The 16,802-nt window shown below is 43.3% G+C and overlaps 2 protein-coding genes across 6 annotated transcripts in view; one reads left to right on the top strand and one right to left on the bottom strand.

The window, feature by feature from the left end:
• Positions 1 to 415: 415 nt before the first annotated feature.
• psmb4 (proteasome 20S subunit beta 4) lies at positions 416 to 4,072 on the top strand. The gene is made up of 7 exons (XM_010873710.4): positions 416 to 603; positions 1,080 to 1,286; positions 1,707 to 1,853; positions 2,435 to 2,516; positions 3,275 to 3,391; positions 3,492 to 3,580; positions 3,914 to 4,072. Exons 1-7 carry the CDS (start codon positions 488 to 490, stop codon positions 3,924 to 3,926), a joined length of 771 nt encoding a protein of 256 aa, XP_010872012.1. The 5' UTR covers positions 416 to 487; the 3' UTR covers positions 3,927 to 4,072.
• Positions 4,073 to 4,288: 216 nt separating this feature from the next.
• pogza (pogo transposable element derived with ZNF domain a) overlaps positions 4,289 to 16,802 on the bottom strand; it is a 28,575-nt gene continuing 16,061 nt past the window's right edge. For all 5 annotated transcript variants that reach the window (XM_013135575.4, XM_013135576.4, XM_013135577.4 and 2 more), the window contains 8 exons: positions 9,880 to 10,026; positions 9,626 to 9,760; positions 9,269 to 9,447; positions 8,955 to 9,095; positions 8,745 to 8,804; positions 7,160 to 7,281; positions 6,840 to 6,870; positions 4,289 to 6,671 (listed from right to left, as the gene is read on the bottom strand). In XM_013135575.4, coding sequence (XP_012991029.2) covers positions 5,009 to 6,671; positions 6,840 to 6,870; positions 7,160 to 7,281; positions 8,745 to 8,804; positions 8,955 to 9,095; positions 9,269 to 9,447; positions 9,626 to 9,760; positions 9,880 to 10,026 — 2,478 coding nt within the window. In that variant the 3' untranslated portion in view covers positions 4,289 to 5,008. The remainder of the gene's footprint in view (positions 6,672 to 6,839; positions 6,871 to 7,159; positions 7,282 to 8,744; positions 8,805 to 8,954; positions 9,096 to 9,268; positions 9,448 to 9,625; positions 9,761 to 9,879; positions 10,027 to 16,802) is intronic.

Raw genomic sequence — 16,802 nt, 5'->3', positions numbered from 1 at the left:
AAGTTACATGGAAGCTTAAATTATAATGACAAATAATTTGAGACATCTTCCCATAGAGAGTAGATATTATCACTGGAATCTTTCAGAAGTTTCAAAGAAGCAAAGTATTCCCTCAGTTCAATTTTAAACACCACTAGGGAAGGATTTTTGTTTTGCCAGTTACATTTATGGATAATGTATTTACCTATAATTGTTATGATATTGTAAATTCTAGAGAGTTCTTTCGGAAGATTTTCATTACCAAAAAGAATTTGTTCTAACTTTAATTGTGTGATTCTCTCCATTTTTGTTCCCAGCCAATTCATGACATCTTGCCAGAATATTTTTTTTCTGATGAGCTACTTATCGACTTGCATAGCGTTTCCGTATTTAACTTTTTTACACTTCCTTTTTGTGCACCCTGTATCCCACAATTCCACATTGCAGTGGCACAACTAAAGAACACCTCACAAAACAACCGTTGTCGTCACTTCCACATATTTTCAACATGGATTCAAGCGGTATGAAACTTAATTTCTGGGAGAATGGACCAAAACCTGGTGAATTCTATTCATTTCCAGGCAACAGTTTAATCCCAGGCTGCGGACCTATTAAACACACTCTGTAAGTAAATATTTTTTAGGAGTTTGAGTGGAAATGGTTTCATACTTGGTTTCGTTTTACCCGGTATACTGCAGTGCTGTATCATCATCATGGTGGAGCTAGCCGACGTAGTTAGCCAAGGAACGAAGCTAGCTAACGCCGTATCTACAGTTCTTGACAGACTGAACGGCAATTGCAGTTAGATGTGAACTAATCATAATATGACGGGGGCTTTTTAATATGTCCACCAAAATGGACTAATGACGTTATCTTAGTTGCCTAGCTAACAATTTGTTTCGTCAACTGCCCACTAGCTAATCATCATAATTTAAGCGATACTGTGTGTAGCCATATGAATGCTAGCAGGCTAGTATGACAAAGTACATTTTCCCATAATATATTGCTTGGCACATCATCATCGGGGCATATGCGATAGCTAGTCATACTCTCTCTAAAATACTTCACGAGTGTTACATGTTTTAACCCATTAACCCTAGAAACCCCATGGTGACGGGAACATCGGTGCTGGGAGTAAAGTTTACAGGTGGCGTCATCATCGCCGCTGACATGCTGGGTTCCTATGGTTCTCTGGCCCGCTTCCGCAACATCTCTCGGCTCATGAAGGTGAACGACAACACCATCCTGGGTGCCTCCGGCGACTATGCAGACTACCAATACATGAAGCAGATTATCGAACAGATGGTGTAAGTTTAAGGTCTCTTAGCGCTTTTCTCTCAGACCCTGACTAGTTCAGTGTTTTAACTTAGCAGAATAGATGTAGACATTATTCCATCCTTATGTCTAAACTGCTTGCCGTTGCCAACAATCTTCTGCCTTGAATGGCGCTACAAAGAATGTCTCTGATATTCTGTACATGCTACAAGTCTCACCTCTCCCCTATACTAATGGATTTCCACAAGCAGGAAAAATTCTTATGTAGTGCCAATCCATCCACTACAGTCTAGGTTCAAGCCTCAGCTAGGCTGCAGGCTGACCCGTGTCTCATTGCACTCTAGTGACTCCTTTAGGAAGAATAGGCAAAACACATTATGGACTTAGACTGATTAAATAATTGCTTTATTCCATGTGAACCACCAGTGATCAGGTGTTTGTTTTTGTCCCAGGATTGATGAGGAGCTTTTGGGTGATGGTCACAGCTATAGCCCCAAAGCCATCCACTCCTGGTTGACACGGGTAATGTACAACCGTCGTAGCAAGATGAACCCATTGTGGAACACAGTTGTCATCGGTGGCTTTTACAACGGCGAGAGGTGAGCAGACTTCTCTTACTCATTAAGTAGATATGTTGTCATTTTCAGGTGTTATGCCAAGAGGTGGAACTCTTCTGAATTACTTAGAAATGTGGAAGTGCCTGTTGACAATGTTGCTATATTTGATTTTAATCCATGTATGCACTTTAAACCGTAAGACCATGTTTAGTTTTTGCCTGTAAGAAACTTCCTACCCTGGTCTTGATGTCACTGTCTTGTGGTTCCAGATTTCTATTACAGTAATAACAAGTTTTCCTACCAGTTTGTTCCATGTAAATGTGTGTTCAAATGGTATGGACTGTACCCTGAAGGCAGTTTGACTGCTTATTCGCCAGCTAAACATTCAGCAAGAACATTTGTTTTTTCAGTTTGTGGTAAGATTTGAGTCATGTAATTTTTCCTCTCCAACTCTGCTTTTGATTCATGCGAATAAAGGATGAGTTCAACAGAATTATTTGGTGAGAGAGAACCAAGTATGATGTCAAAAGTAACTGGACAGTTACTTCAACATTCAACTGACTTGGAACCTTCTAGCAATGAATTGAATGAATAAAAAAAGAACCTATCTTGTCTTCCTCTAGTTTCCTGGGCTATGTGGACAAGCTGGGTGTGGCCTATGAGGCTCCAACGGTGGCAACAGGCTTTGGCGCTTACCTAGCCCAGGTGAGAGGGGGAAATCATCCAATGAGAAGACTGCTACTAGAAGGCAGTATTAACACATTTACCTTTCAGAGTTTCTTAGGGAACTGAAGTCAAAGTATCATGGTATCTATTTGCAAGATCAGCTGAATTATACGAATGTGGTAGGATTAGATCATCTTTGAAAAGGCAGGCTTCCAGACATTTCTGGAACATGGGCAAGGACTTTGGTTCCACTATTGAGGTGCCAGGATAGATGATCATATAAAAAAAACCCTGTTTCATGAAGTCCAAGTTGCATTTATGGCCTTGCCTAGTGAGGATATATTCACAGCAGGTTAGGGAAACTGAAGTTTGATGAGTGTCCTCTGCTGCACAGCTCACCAAGCCATTCAGCGTGTTTTAACACTGCTCGCTAAACATGGGACATTTTCATTGACATGCTTGAGAAAAGCATTTTCTTTGGGAATGCGACCCTGTCCAGTGTTCACCTCATGCGTTGCAAAGACAGTTTGAGACCATCAGCTGGACCTGTCTGGGTGTTGGCTATGGCTGTGCTGCACCTACCCAAGCTGTGAACTCACAGCTTGGGTATAGGTGTAAGATTTGAGTCCAGCCTGAATGTAGGGAGGGTCAGTTTCCCTTGAAATGGTAGCAACACCTCAGTGTCAAGAGAGGATTTACTCACATGTAATATTGTCTATATATAAATGTAAATCTACGTGTGCAGAACGTATGGATTTTTATCAGTTTCTAAGGTTGTTTTATTCTTGTCTATGAAGCCCCTGATGAGAGAGGTGGTGGAAAACAAGGTTGAGATCACCAAGGATGAGGCACGGGCACTTATTGAACGTTGCCTCAAAGTGCTGTACTATCGCGACGCTCGCTCCTACAACAGAGTAAGTTGTTAGTCTCCAAATGTTGGTTTGACATTTTTCTACATTACAGTGGTGATGTCACTTTTGGGTTTGAGCTACAGATGATTGGTTTTATTTTTAGCACGAGATAGCCATTGTGACAGAAGAAGGCGTGGAGATTGTTGGCCCCATATCCTCTGAGACAAACTGGGAAATCGCCCACATGGTCAGGTAGGTTCTAGCCACTCTATTTTCTTGAAGTCAGAATGGCTTAACGACATCTGAAGTTGGTGTTTTTAGTCAACTTGTGTTAGTACACTTGAGGCCGGTTTTGCAGACACTGATTAAGCATTGTCTAGGACTAAATCAAGCTCAATATAAAACACTACTGAGCTTGGATTAGTCCTTGACCAGGCTTAATCTGTCTGTAAAACCGGCCCTTAGTATATTTACTTGAGAAATTATGAAATTGAAATGATTCAGTGCCTTTCCTTGCACTTGTAGAATGTTTCACACAATGTGCTTGTGATGTCAATGTAATAAAAATGTAATTTGTTTTTGCAGCGGGTTCGAATGATCGTGACGTTGGTGATTCAGCACTGTAGTTAAGCCACATTATTGGTTCGTTCAATGATTCTATACTGTTACCGCTCCAATGAATCTGCTGTGTACCCAATTTAGTTAACCACCTTTTGTAATATTAAAAATAAAAGTACAATTCTGGATGCGTGAGTTATTTCAACTTGAATGACTGAAAGTGCATGTCTGAACCCCTGAGAAATTATTCATACACACTTGGAAAGGTCAATATAAAATCAGGGTGAAGGATGAGTTATTCGAGAAAACTAGAGAATATTTTTGGAAAACCCACAAATGCTAATGTTCATTATGTATTACTGCATCTGAAGTATTTTCATTTGTACCAGAAAAAAACATCAATAAAACAGGCCTGACACTTTATTGCATTAAAAATGTGAATTAGTTGAAATTAAAACATGTAAATAAGCCACAAGTTAGGATGGTATTCAATAGAAAGCACTCTTAAGGCATGGACATGATCTGAGTTTTCCTGTGTAGTGCATGGTTGGTTTTCTTGAGGTAATTTATCTCATTAGACATGACTACTTTAAAGGCTAGGTTGCTTTCAGTACACAAGTAGTTAAATGTAAGCATTGGCCTAAGGATGATGGATGTCTGATTTCTGAAACTGTCACAGCTTTGTAAATAAGTGTCGTCACCATTTCCCCAGCCACATACAGTGAAGCATACAGTCATACATTCGAGTTAGCAACATACAAAATCTAATTTTGACAGAGGTATAGGCCTAGGAAAGAGGGTCTATGAATTCTAATACATAATAAACTAATTTACAAAGCCTTAAGTCTACAGTGTTGACAGAACAGGGCTGTTTAATTGCATAAGAAAGGTTAGTTATACTTAATTTCACCTTATAGGGTAACACAGTCAAAAACATTTGTTACAGCAGCTTGTCATAGAAAATGTACAAAAACATTTCAGTATTTTGAAACCTACAAAACAAAAGTGAAAAACATGTGCATTTTTAACAGAGGTCTGGTTAAGTCTCAAACTATCCCATTTCTACTTGAAATGTAATGATTCCGTTGGTGTGAACATTAACATCCATGGCCTGTCTGCAGTCTACTGTGATGTGTGGCTCTGCAACTGATCAGCAATGTCAGTTTCTTCGAAACCATGGAAAGACTCGAGATCACTGTCCTTCTCAAAAACCTGTTTAAGAGCTTGAGGGTTAGAAGGCAGAGATGGCAAGGTGCACTCAGACATAGAATCCGAGACCACCCCTTTGTCCTCCAGCTCCACTATTGTTTTGGAGCTCTTTTTGGAGGAACTTGCCGGAGAAAACCCAACAAGAGCCGTGGTGAGGTTCCGCACCATTTCTCCCGGGCCATCCTCTCCTTCCTCCTGAGGTGGCGTGTTAACCATCAAGAAGGAGCGCTGGAGGATCTCCGGTTGTGCGGCCAAGCAGGAGGCCACGTCGCCCAGCCATTCCAACAGCAGTAAAACCATGTCAGCCATCCCTGGACCCATGGCTCCCCTGTTCTTAGCGTGAGCCTCGCACCAGCGAGCCTGCAGGAACTCCCTCATAACAGGGGCCACACACAGCTCCATGGGCTGCAGGCGGCAAGTGCAACCGATGGGGATCACTGCCGGCAGGGTGTTGCTGCTGTTCAGCGCGGCCAGGAAGTCGTCAGCCAGGTGACCGCGATGGGTGTCCATGATCAGCAGACCTTTCCCCCCGGCCTGGGGGTTGATGTGTTTCTGCCACACCTTAGCAAGCCACAGCTGCAGGCGCTCCTCTTCCGTAAAGCCCTCTGGCCGCATCTCCAGGAGGACGGAGTCCGGCGTGGCCTTCTGGAGGCGCAGAGGTTTGCCCCTAATGAACACCATGATGGGCAGCATGGTGCCATCCGCCAGCCCAGCTAGGACCACATCAACAAGGGGTTCCCCGGTGCCAATCAGCTGGAACGCCTCAGGGCTCGACCTGAGCTGGTCGACGTCCACGAAGATGGAGAGCTCGTCAATGCAACCGATGGAAGGCAGCTGGAAACCGACATCTTTGACCTGCTTGGAGACGAAGCGAGTGAAGATGCGGACGCTCTCGTAGACGTTGCGAGGCAGCGGCCGCTTGGCTGAGCAACTGGCCTGCAGGCTGAGGTTGTGCCGGAGCATGAACTCCACGGCCCACTCATAGAACTCCTCGATCTCGTGCGACTCCTCCAGGGCCTGTGTGGCCGTCTGGAGCAGGTTTTCCTCGGTGACGGGCAGCTGCTGCTCCCGCTGGCACATCACCCACTCTGCGATGCGGTCCGTGCTCCAGATCCACTCCTTCCGGATCCGCTGGGCTTCCTGCTGCAACATCAAATCCTGGATGAGTTCTGGCTCGGTGCCGTAGCGGAGGGTCGCCTGGGGGATGCCGCTGCACAGGGCGTAGAGTAACACCTTCAGCTGGCGCACCGTCAGTTTGGTCAACCCCACGTTACCGGATCTGCTCATGTTAGCCCCTCCATCGGTGAGCAGCTCTCTGTTGCTTAGGCCATTTGACCCCTGGAGCTCGACCCCATGACCAAAGCTTCTGTCTTTTGGGGGGGTCCAGACCCCATTAGACCCAGCACTGTTAGTGGTGGGCATGGTTTTATTGGGACCGAGGAGCGTGACAGTCATGTTGGACTTGGAAGACAGGAGTGGTTTGATGGAAAGCATGGTAGAACTGTTGCCAGCTGGTAAGAGATGAATAGGTACAAAGGACCCTCCCTGACTCGGGTTAATATCCATCGTGACTATGCTACAAGGGGAAAGAAAGGACAGATGTTAATTATTTCAGTTTTTCACCACAATGACACATTTAACAATGCAGAAATGCAGTCTCGCAGTGCAATGAGACTAAGCTTAAACTTGAGCGCCCACTTTTGTTCTTAAAGTAGGTAAATTCCATAATTAGGACAATAAATACCTTTCAGAAGCTTCTGCAGGAACAGGAACATCTTTAAGTACAAAAATAAATAATGTTTACTAAATTTTACTATATAGAAGACATTTCCACTATATCACGTTAGATGACTTCAAAATGTGAAAGTAGATGGCGCTTAGAGAGAAAAATTGAGGTTTCAGCCAAACTGCAGAGTTGATCGCAGCTTACTGAGATCACTTTTTTTTTTATACTAATAACTTCTATTGATTCCCCCCAAACATGGCTGAAGCTGACATTTCTAACAGCTGTATTAAGTAACTCCTTTTAAATATCAGAAGATGAAACTCAAACCCTTTATTTACCTTCCACATCCATCTTTCTGAAGCTTGCAGCGTCATGGTCTAGGTGATCCACCAGGTGGTTGGCCATCATGTCTCCTATCTTTGTCTTGTAGTTACATGATGTGCACCTGATCTCATCCATTCTGAAATGGGACCAACATTCGTTTTCATTTATTCTGTAACACGGTCAGAACCTTCATGGGCATCAATTAATATGCCAGCTGTTTTCCAAAGAATGTCTGTGATTCATTTTTTTTTTTCGATTCCGTCTCTCACAGTTGAAGTGTACATATGATAAAAATGACAGACCTCTACATGCTTTGTAAGTAGGAAACACTGCTGATTTTGCAGGTTATCAAATACATGTTCTCCCCACTGTATTTGATGCTCATTACCTCATTTTCATCATGACCAACAACCATCGTCTCTTTTCATTCTAGAGTTAATGGCCAATCCCTGTGGTGATTGACACATTTTATGGATTTTATATATCTATATTTTTTATAAAGCATTGCATAAACAAAATAAAATGCAAATATGATTCACAATATTAAAAAGGTAACCTAGCCCTTCGTTAACATAACCAACTGAGGCTGTTCTGATATGTAATATCTGCTCCCTTACAATTACCGCATAATTGCATTGTACATCAACTTGTCTCTATTCTGTTCCTGTGTGTATCCTATAACAGCAGCTTTGAACCATGTCAGTCTTTTAAACAACAAACCTATGAAAATATATGCAATTATTGCTGTAAGTCACTCTGAATAAGAGCATCTGTTATATCAATTAAATGTAATCGTAACTTAGTACTGTTGGGAGACGTAAGAATAGATTGTACTACATTCAGTGAGTCACACAAATATATGAAAACAAGAGTTGGGGAAGGGGTGTATATAATGTCAGGAAATTATCTTCAAAAGAGCGCCGCCTCAGGGCAAATGGTCACCCCCCCCCCCCCCTTGTTTGTGCAGGTTTGCGACTACCGCTCATCTCAATACACGGACGTATACACCCACTTCCGCGAGGTCCACTGCGACACGGTCAACCTACTGTGCCCCTACTGCCTCAAAGTATTCCGCTCCAGCAGTACCTACCAAAGCCACTACAGCCGCCACCAGGTAAAGCCCCGAAGGCTACGAGCCACGTCAGTAACGCTGACTACGTGTTTGACACTCTGTTTCGCACCACTTCGTATTAAACCAATTGTCTGCCCCCCCCCCCCATGTAGAAGAAAACTGTGTTCCAGTGTGACATGTGTCGGCTGCAAAACCTAACTAATAATTTGCATGATATATAAATGTTTTCTAAGACATGTCTGTGAGACAACCTCGGCTCGACTCACCAAACATGCTAAAACAAAAGGTACAGTAGTTCTACGTTGCCGATACACTGCAGTCCATGTTCTTTACCGCAATATATTTCCACGCGTGTAACACCAAGTGCACAACGACAAGCCCAACCTGCAACCTGTATTAATTATCATGTACCCACAAGCCACCTCATAATGTGCAGCTCTAGCCGGGAATCTCTCCAGGAGACGACTGGAGATCAGTACAGTAGAGTAATCCAGTGGTAGGATATAATGCATCTGAGGGGGACTCACCGTGGGTATGACTCGTACATGGCCAGGTACTGGGTGGTGCTTCTGCAAGTCACATGGTTACTGCGAGACGAGAGACAGAGCAGTGTCACCTTCCCCTGTATCAATTCAATGACCCGCCATAGAGGAACACGTTTGCCCAATCGTCAGCGGACTACAACTTTAGCAATGACAATCATATTGGGACGTGTGCTGCTGTGTAATGTCACTCACTTGATCATGTGGTTGGCGTAGGCGCGAGAGCAGCAAGTACTGTAGCGACACAGGGAGCAGTGGACGCAGGTGGGGAAGTGGTTGGCAAAGTCCGGGATCTCAAAGGTGCACTCCATGCAGTTCTGTCGGTCACGCAATGGACTTGAGTGAAAATGAGAAGAGACAAATGAAAAGGTAGGTTAACCATGTAGATGTTCTACATGTTCCATTTCTGTAGGTAGCATCTACAACGCTGCTCTTGATTATCTGTAACACAGCAAAGCAAAACCTAACTGAGTCTGACTGAGGTAAATTTGACCTCAACCCTCCCATACTTCATCCTCTGGAACTTGGTGAGCAGCTCCATCAGGCTCTCGACAGGCTTCTTCTTGGGCACAGGTTTTTGGGGGGAGGAGGGAACGTCAATCACTCTGGAGGGCCTCAGGTCTGCCCGTCTTACCGACTCTGAATGGAAGAACTCCTTGCCCTGCACCGCATATGCCCTGATGGTCACCTGGCACACAAATTAATATTTACAGATCGATTCATTAACATACAAGGCTAACATTCCCATTATGAGCGCGGAAAACATGTACTGTTCACACGGCCATAGGTTTCTGCTACAGCAACATCGCAGCTGAACTGAATGTCCCAACACTACCAGCACACGTGCCAACACACGACATCCTCACCCTGGTCCCTGGCTTCAGGCCCTCCAGCTGCCTGGGCTTGACGTGGGTCTTGTGATACTGCACTTTGTGCTCCGCACGGTCCTTGGCAAAAAGGAACTGCAGCCGACACATGTCACACTGGAACACAGTTTTCTTCTACATGGGGGGGGGGGGGGGGGGGGGCAGACAATTGGTTTAATACGAAGTGGTGCGAAACAGAGTGTCAAACACGTAGTCAGCGTTACTGACGTGGCTCGTAGCCTTCGGGGCTTTACCTGGTGGCGGCTGTAGTGGCTTTGGTAGGTACTGCTGGAGCGGAATACTTTGAGGCAGTAGGGGCACAGTAGGTTGACCGTGTCGCAGTGGACCTCGCGGAAGTGGGTGTATACGTCCGTGTATTGAGATGAGCGGTAGTCGCAAACCTGCACAAACAAGGGGGGGGGTGACCATTTGCCCTGAGGCGGCGCTCTTTTGAAGATAATTTCCTGACATTATATACACCCCTTCCCCATCTCTTGTTTTCATATATTTGTGTGACTCACTGAATGTAGTACAATCTATTCTTACGTCTCCCAACAGTACTAAGTTACGATTACATTTAATTGATATAACAGATGCTCTTATTCAGAGTGACTTACAGCAATAATTGCATATATTTTCATAGGTTTGTTGTTTAAAAGACTGACATGGTTCAAAGCTGCTGTTATAGGATACACACAGGAACAGAACAGAGACAAGTTGATGTACAATGCAATTATGCGGTAATTGTAAGGGAGCAGATATTACATATCAGAACAGCCTCAGTTGGTTATGTTAACGAAGGGCTAGGTTACCTTTTTAATATTGTGAATCATACTTGCATTTTATTTTGTTTATGCTATGCTGTATAAAAAATATAGATATATAAAATCCATAAAATGTGTCAATCACCACAGGGATTGGCCATTAACTCTAGAATGAAAAGAGACGATGGTTGTTTGTCATGATGAAAATGAGGTAATGAGCATCAAATACAGTGGGGAGAACATGTATTTGATAACCTGCAAAATCAGCAGTGTTTCCTACTTACAAAGCATGTAGAGGTCTGTCATTTTTATCATATGTACACTTCAACTGTGAGAGACGGAATCGGAAAAAAAAATCCAGAAAATCACATTGTAAGATTTTTAAATAATTAATTAGCATTTTATTGCATGACATAAGTATTTGATCACCTACCAACCAGTAAGAATTCCGGCTCTCACAGACCTGTTAGTTTTTTCTTCAAGAAGCCCTCCTGTCCTCCACTCATTACCTGTATTAACTGCACCTGTTTGAACTCGTTACCTGTATAAAAGACACCTGTCCACACATTCAATCAAACAGACTCCAACCACTCCACAATGGCCAAGACCAGAGAGCTGTGTAAGGACATCAGAGATAAAATTGTAGACCTGCACAATGCTGGTATGGGCTACAGGACAATAGGCAAGCAACTTGGTGAGAAGGCAACAACTGTTGGCGCAATTATTAGAAAATGGAAGAAGTTGAAGATGGTGTTCAATCTCCCTCGGTCTGGGGCTCCATGCAAGATCTCACCTCGTGGGGCATCAATGATCATGAGGAAGGTGAGGGATCAGCCCAGAACTACACGGCAGGACCTGGTCAATGACCTGAAGAGAGCTGGGACCACAGCCTCAAAGAAAATCCGTAGTAACACACTACGCCGTCATGGATCCTGCAGCGCACGCAAGGTCCCCCTGCTCAAGCCAGCGCATGTCCAGGCCTGTCTGTAGTTTGCCAATGACCATCTAAATGATCCAGAGGATGAGTGGGAGAAGGTCATGTGGTCTGATGAGACAAAAATAGAGCTTTTTGGTCAAAACTCCATTCGCCGTGTTTGGAGGAAGAAGGATGAGTACAACCCCAAGAACACCATCCCAACCGTGAAGCATGGAGGTGGAAACATCATTCCTTGGGGATGCTTTTCTGCAAAGGGGACAGGACGACTGCACCGTATTGAGGGGAGGATGGATAGGGCCATGTATCACAATGCTCTTCCCTCAGTAAGAGCATTGAAGATAGGTCGTGACTGGTTCTTCCAGCATGACAACGACCCGAAACACACAGCCAGGGCAACTAAGGAGTGGCTCCGTAAGAAGCATCTCAAGGTCCTGGAGTGGCCTAGCCAGTCTCCAGACCTGAACCCAATAAAAAAATCTTTGGAGGGAGCTGAAAATCTGTATTGCCCAGCGACAACCCCGAAACCTGAAGGATCTGGAGAAGGCCTGTATGGAGGAGTGGGCCAAAATCCCTGCTGCAGTGTGTGCAAACCTGGTCAAGAACTACAGGAAACGTATGATCTCTGTAATTGCAAACAAAGGTTTCTGTACCAAATATTAAGTTCTGCTTTTCTGATGTATCAAATACTTATGTCATGCAATAAAATGCTAATTAATTACTTAACTCACAGTTGAAGAGTACCTATGCTAAAAATTACAGACTTCTACATGCACTGCTGATTTTGCAGGTTATCAAATACTTGTTCTCCCCACTGTATAACTCTTACCACATACCAATAGGGCAAATGTTTTGTTTCAAAACCAGTGGAATATTGCAAAGTGAAAATGAGAACAGCCATCTCAGCCTGCAGCACAGAAAGGGATATGGCCACATTGTGTATGGAGAAGTAATAAGATCCTTTTCGATGTGTTTTTTAATCCACATTTTTTCATAACCATTACTCTTGCAATAAGGACAAAAAAATATGGGTACAAATAATTCTTACTCTTTTTTGGAGGTACATCTATAATTACTTTTGGGCAATCACTTAAACCCCTTTCAGGCATTTCAAGAACAGACAGCACAAAACCCAAGAATTACAATTAGAAGTTTACTTTGTTTTAAAGAGCACAATCTCTTTATTGTGGCACCGCATTTGTCATATGTTCTGTAGTAGTTCACCATATAAAAAGTATTAACAACAAAACACAGACAGGGAGAATTGTGTATAATGAGAAGGAAAAATAGGTCTAATAAAATATGTACTAATTCATACAACAATTCGTTCAAATGTCTGCATTTAGCCTACATTCATTGACAGACCTGTCCAACAAATTGGAAATAACACTTCAGCAGTGGTTCAGTAAATGCAACTAGTATGAGATATAGACAGACACAAAAACAAAGATGGCAAGGCTACAGACATATTTTCACAAAACATACAAAATAACTCCATTTGTGAAATAATATATTTCACACTGTCGCTTTTGCAATGGTCTTTGCACGTACCCTTACAACATGTTATGGAACTACTGAAAGCACGGCCCTAACCTGCAAAGGGGCGCAGAACATGTGTCGCACCCAAAGGAGGTCTCAACACATCTCCCGGCTTTTGACCAGCTAGGATGCACACAGTACATCCCCTCTTACGCCCCCCGAACTTCACCAGAGAGTGGCCTGGTTTCAAATCCCGGGTTACAACTCCGATCACACCCCCTGGTGCCACGTTCCTGGCTGTCCACTTCTTGCCGCTGTAGCCATCACAAAGCAAATGCACAAGTTGGATTTTAAACATCTTCAGGGAAATGAGCCAGCGGTTTTCGAGGAAGGGGCTTCTGCAGGGTGCCCCACAAAATGTAAGCATTGACAATTGCGATGTTGAGCATCCCCCAAAACACTCATTTCCACCATTTCTTGCCCGCCTGTCCAACATCACAGTAGCTCCGAAGCTTGTCGAGATAGTCAACGCCTTCCTTTTTCTTGTTGTAGTCCAGGATCAGATCTGGAACGGGCATAAGGTGATGTGTGCTGTTTTTTGATACTGGCTTTAGGTTGTCATTCCCTGAGCTGTTAGAAGACACATCCCTTTGGTCCCTCCAGCAGCACGCCAACATGTTATCCGTAGACCACTTCAGACTCTGACCCCTTTTGAGGTTGCCCTCCACAATGGCCTCTGGGATATTTGTACTGCTGGGGCTTACTGGTCCACAGTAGTATGTGTCCACGCCAAGCAGATCTTTTACCAGTGGCACGGATGAAAATGTAGTGTCAGCATAGATGTGATTAGAGATGGTTCTTCATGAGATTCTTAACAGCCGTGTTGGCTAGCTCAGTGTTTCCCTCCTCCCCCCGACTCATTTGCACACAAAGCAAGACAGTAAGGAGTCCGAGAGATACCACATCTTGATCCCCAAATTGACTTTTTTTCAGCGTGTGTGCTTTCCACTGTAGTCTACCATTACATTTGATCGTAGCCTCATCCACAGAGAGCGCTTGCCATGGGTAAAGTAGTCCGGGGAAGTTGTTGATAAAAGGCCTCAGTGTAATTTGTCTGTCCCCCCGGCTCTATTTGAGTCTGAAAAGTGCATGAAACTCATAAAACCGTTTGTGTAATTTTACCGGCTATGTATGGGGCCCCCAGGGCAAGTCAGGGGACCAGTAGTCAGATATACAGGGTAGGCGGTGGATTCCCATGAGAATATGAATGCCAATGAAGCACTTCATCTCATTTTCAGAAGTGTCCAGCACTGAAGCGATATTGGATGTGGTTATAGACAGGTTGGTGTTCAACACCAGATTTGGAAAAAAAAAAAAATAGCACTTTTAAAAAGAAATCCCAAACTCCCGTCACTGTGACTTTAGGCCCAGGCTCAGTGGTACAACAGGAAATGTTGAGACCTGGGATTGATGCACTCCATGGGAACTTCCCTGTGTGCTGTGCTCCAACTCCTCCTCCTTGCTCCTCTTCCTCACTGTACATCTCGACCCCCCCAATCCTCTCTAACTCCTCATCCTCCTCCATGCTACACATCTCTAACAATTCCTCTTCTAACTCCACCTCTTCATCACTGTACATCTCCATCCCTTCCCTTCTCCCCAACTCCTCTTCCTCCTTGCATTCTACCACTAAACCCTGCCTCTCCATGTCATTTTCCTCCCTTTTCACATGGCTTTCCGTGTTGATTTTTACATCACTTTCCTAGAGAAACAAAGAAACAAGAGAGAGACAGAGACAAAGATAGACAATGTGTGGTCAGGGTCATAATCTCTGTCTCTCCCCCTTCTATTAGGGGTATCCATTATTGTTTATCAGAGTTTATCTGGAAGCCAATACAGCGCTTTCAATCGGTCAGTCAACAGAAAATTACAACACACACAAACAACAGGGTCAGATTAAAAGCATAAAGAACATGTAGTGGTTCTCAACTCTAGGGCTCTGAAGCCAAAGTACTTCTGGTTTTCATTCTAGCCCACAAAAATAAGGACTGATTTAGATCTGGGCCAACAGGTTAATGCAATCAACTACCAGGGAGAACAGAAAACAAGCAGCACTCCAGGTCCCCAGGTTCAGAGTTAAAATCCCCTGAATTAGCGGAAATATACATGTCAGATTGCTTTTCACATCGGATAACTAGCTTATCACATAATTATGATCAAGTGACACCATTGTGACCAAAGCACAATGTTAGGCTAAATCCCCCATTCATGGTTGGGTAGTGGAGTTGATCATTAGACATTTTGTGCGGCATTTATTCACCACCACACAACTTTTCTAGACAGACGAACCAGACTTTTCTGACAGATGAACCAGACAGTTAGCTGGATAGTTTACTAGCCAGCTACCGCCAGCAGCTTTGGCCGTTCCCTTATGAACGGCCTCTGACTGAAAGCTACGGTCAGAAACAAGTCAAAATATCCAACTAGTAAGCTGACTATAAGCAGACTAACACATTCAGTGAGACTGAGCCAGTACCATTCAAGCACTACAGCTGAATTACTTGCCTGTATTTTCCTAGTGAAAACCACCAAGTTGCTATTGGTAATCTGAGAAATATTAACAAAGTTTGACAGCATCAAATATTCACAACATCAAATCGGCTGTTTATTGACTCACCTCAACATCATCCACAGACAATTTAAGGATGCCACTAGTATCGCTATTTTGATTCCAATTCGGTAGCAAAAACAACAAATCAGTTTTTCACACGTTTGGTAGCATAATTTGTACCGTAGGGTAATTGAACACATCAAACCTTTGCAAGGACAGAATGTCACCATTATCACGGCGAGCGCAACAGTTCAACTTGTTTTTCCATAAGCTACACCTGTCAATAAATAACAGCAGTCCAGTGTGGAGAAAAACTATAAATTAATGAATTAACAATTCGCTCCATTCAGTCTCATACCGACAAGATGTCTCCCACAAATTGTGTATGTTCACACCTTAAACTGAACATGCCTCGCTAACGGCTAACTGCTATGTGAGAGCCTACGCTTTGATGCAAACCATGTGTTAGCAACAGGAAGGGAGCTTGTTATTGTGTTTAACCTTTTTCTTACATTAATTCAACAACCCCTGGCTGCTTATGCATAGATATAGATATATGGTCATGTTGTGCTGATGTAGAAAGTGAACGGACAACGGCATATCTAAACACAGGTTGTGCCATACACGTTAGCGAATGTTTCAAGTCCGAAAGTTCTATTTAGCCTAATTCTGTTTGATCAGAGACTTAAGCACTGAGAAAAACTGTCACATTGAGACCAACATTAAATGTATTTGTTGATTCTATACAAAATATTTTTTATGATACTTAAATGAAATAAAGACAACATACTATTTTTGACGGTCATTACAACCCCATTTGCGTCACTATTGCTTTTGTTCTGCTTTTCAATGTATCAGGCACACATGCTTATATAATGCAGACATTTTCTTCCTTTCTGCAAGAAGGACTGTGTGTATGTGCAGAATTGTATATATATATATATATATATATTTTTTTTTTTTAAAGATGTTACTGTTTTTCAACTGATATGCATTTGGTTTTATATGTGTAACAAAGGCACAACACAGCGTTATTTTTCCTTTTACAAATACTATGTTATTAATAACCAATACTATATTATTAATAAAACTTAGTCAAATGCTGACCCTGTTTGTGGTTAATGACAATAGAATTTCTGTCAATTACAGCCATGTGACTTTCATGGACTTAAAAAAGGTCTGCTGACAGCAACTACGGCAGGTCAAGTCACCTTCAGTCCTGGTAGGCCAAAACACTTCTGCTTTTTATCCTTTCTTCCCAATAAGGAACTGATTCAGACCTGGAACCAGGTAGGAGCACAAAACAGATGTGTTTGGGCCCTCTGGGAACGACGCTGAAGGCCCTTGGTTCTAAACGGTTTAACACAGAGACAAGGTGATGGTGTGGGC

This window comes from Esox lucius, chromosome 10 (assembly GCF_011004845.1).
Source record: "Esox lucius isolate fEsoLuc1 chromosome 10, fEsoLuc1.pri, whole genome shotgun sequence".
Classification (NCBI taxonomy): Eukaryota; Metazoa; Chordata; class Actinopteri; order Esociformes; family Esocidae; genus Esox; species Esox lucius.
The sequence above is the reverse complement of the archived record's forward strand: the minus strand, read 5'-3'. Positions and strand labels throughout refer to the sequence as shown.

Excerpts from the sequence above, each read along its gene's own strand:
- psmb4 (XM_010873710.4), top strand. The coding sequence starts at position 488 with ATGGATTCAAGCGGTATGAAACTTAATTTCTGGGAGAATGGACCAAAA. Across the intron at positions 604-1,079 it reads GGACCTATTAAACACACTCT|AAACCCCATGGTGACGGGAA; the intron begins GTAAGTAAATAT and ends CATTAACCCTAG. Across the intron at positions 2,517-3,274 it reads TTGGCGCTTACCTAGCCCAG|CCCCTGATGAGAGAGGTGGT; the intron begins GTGAGAGGGGGA and ends TTGTCTATGAAG.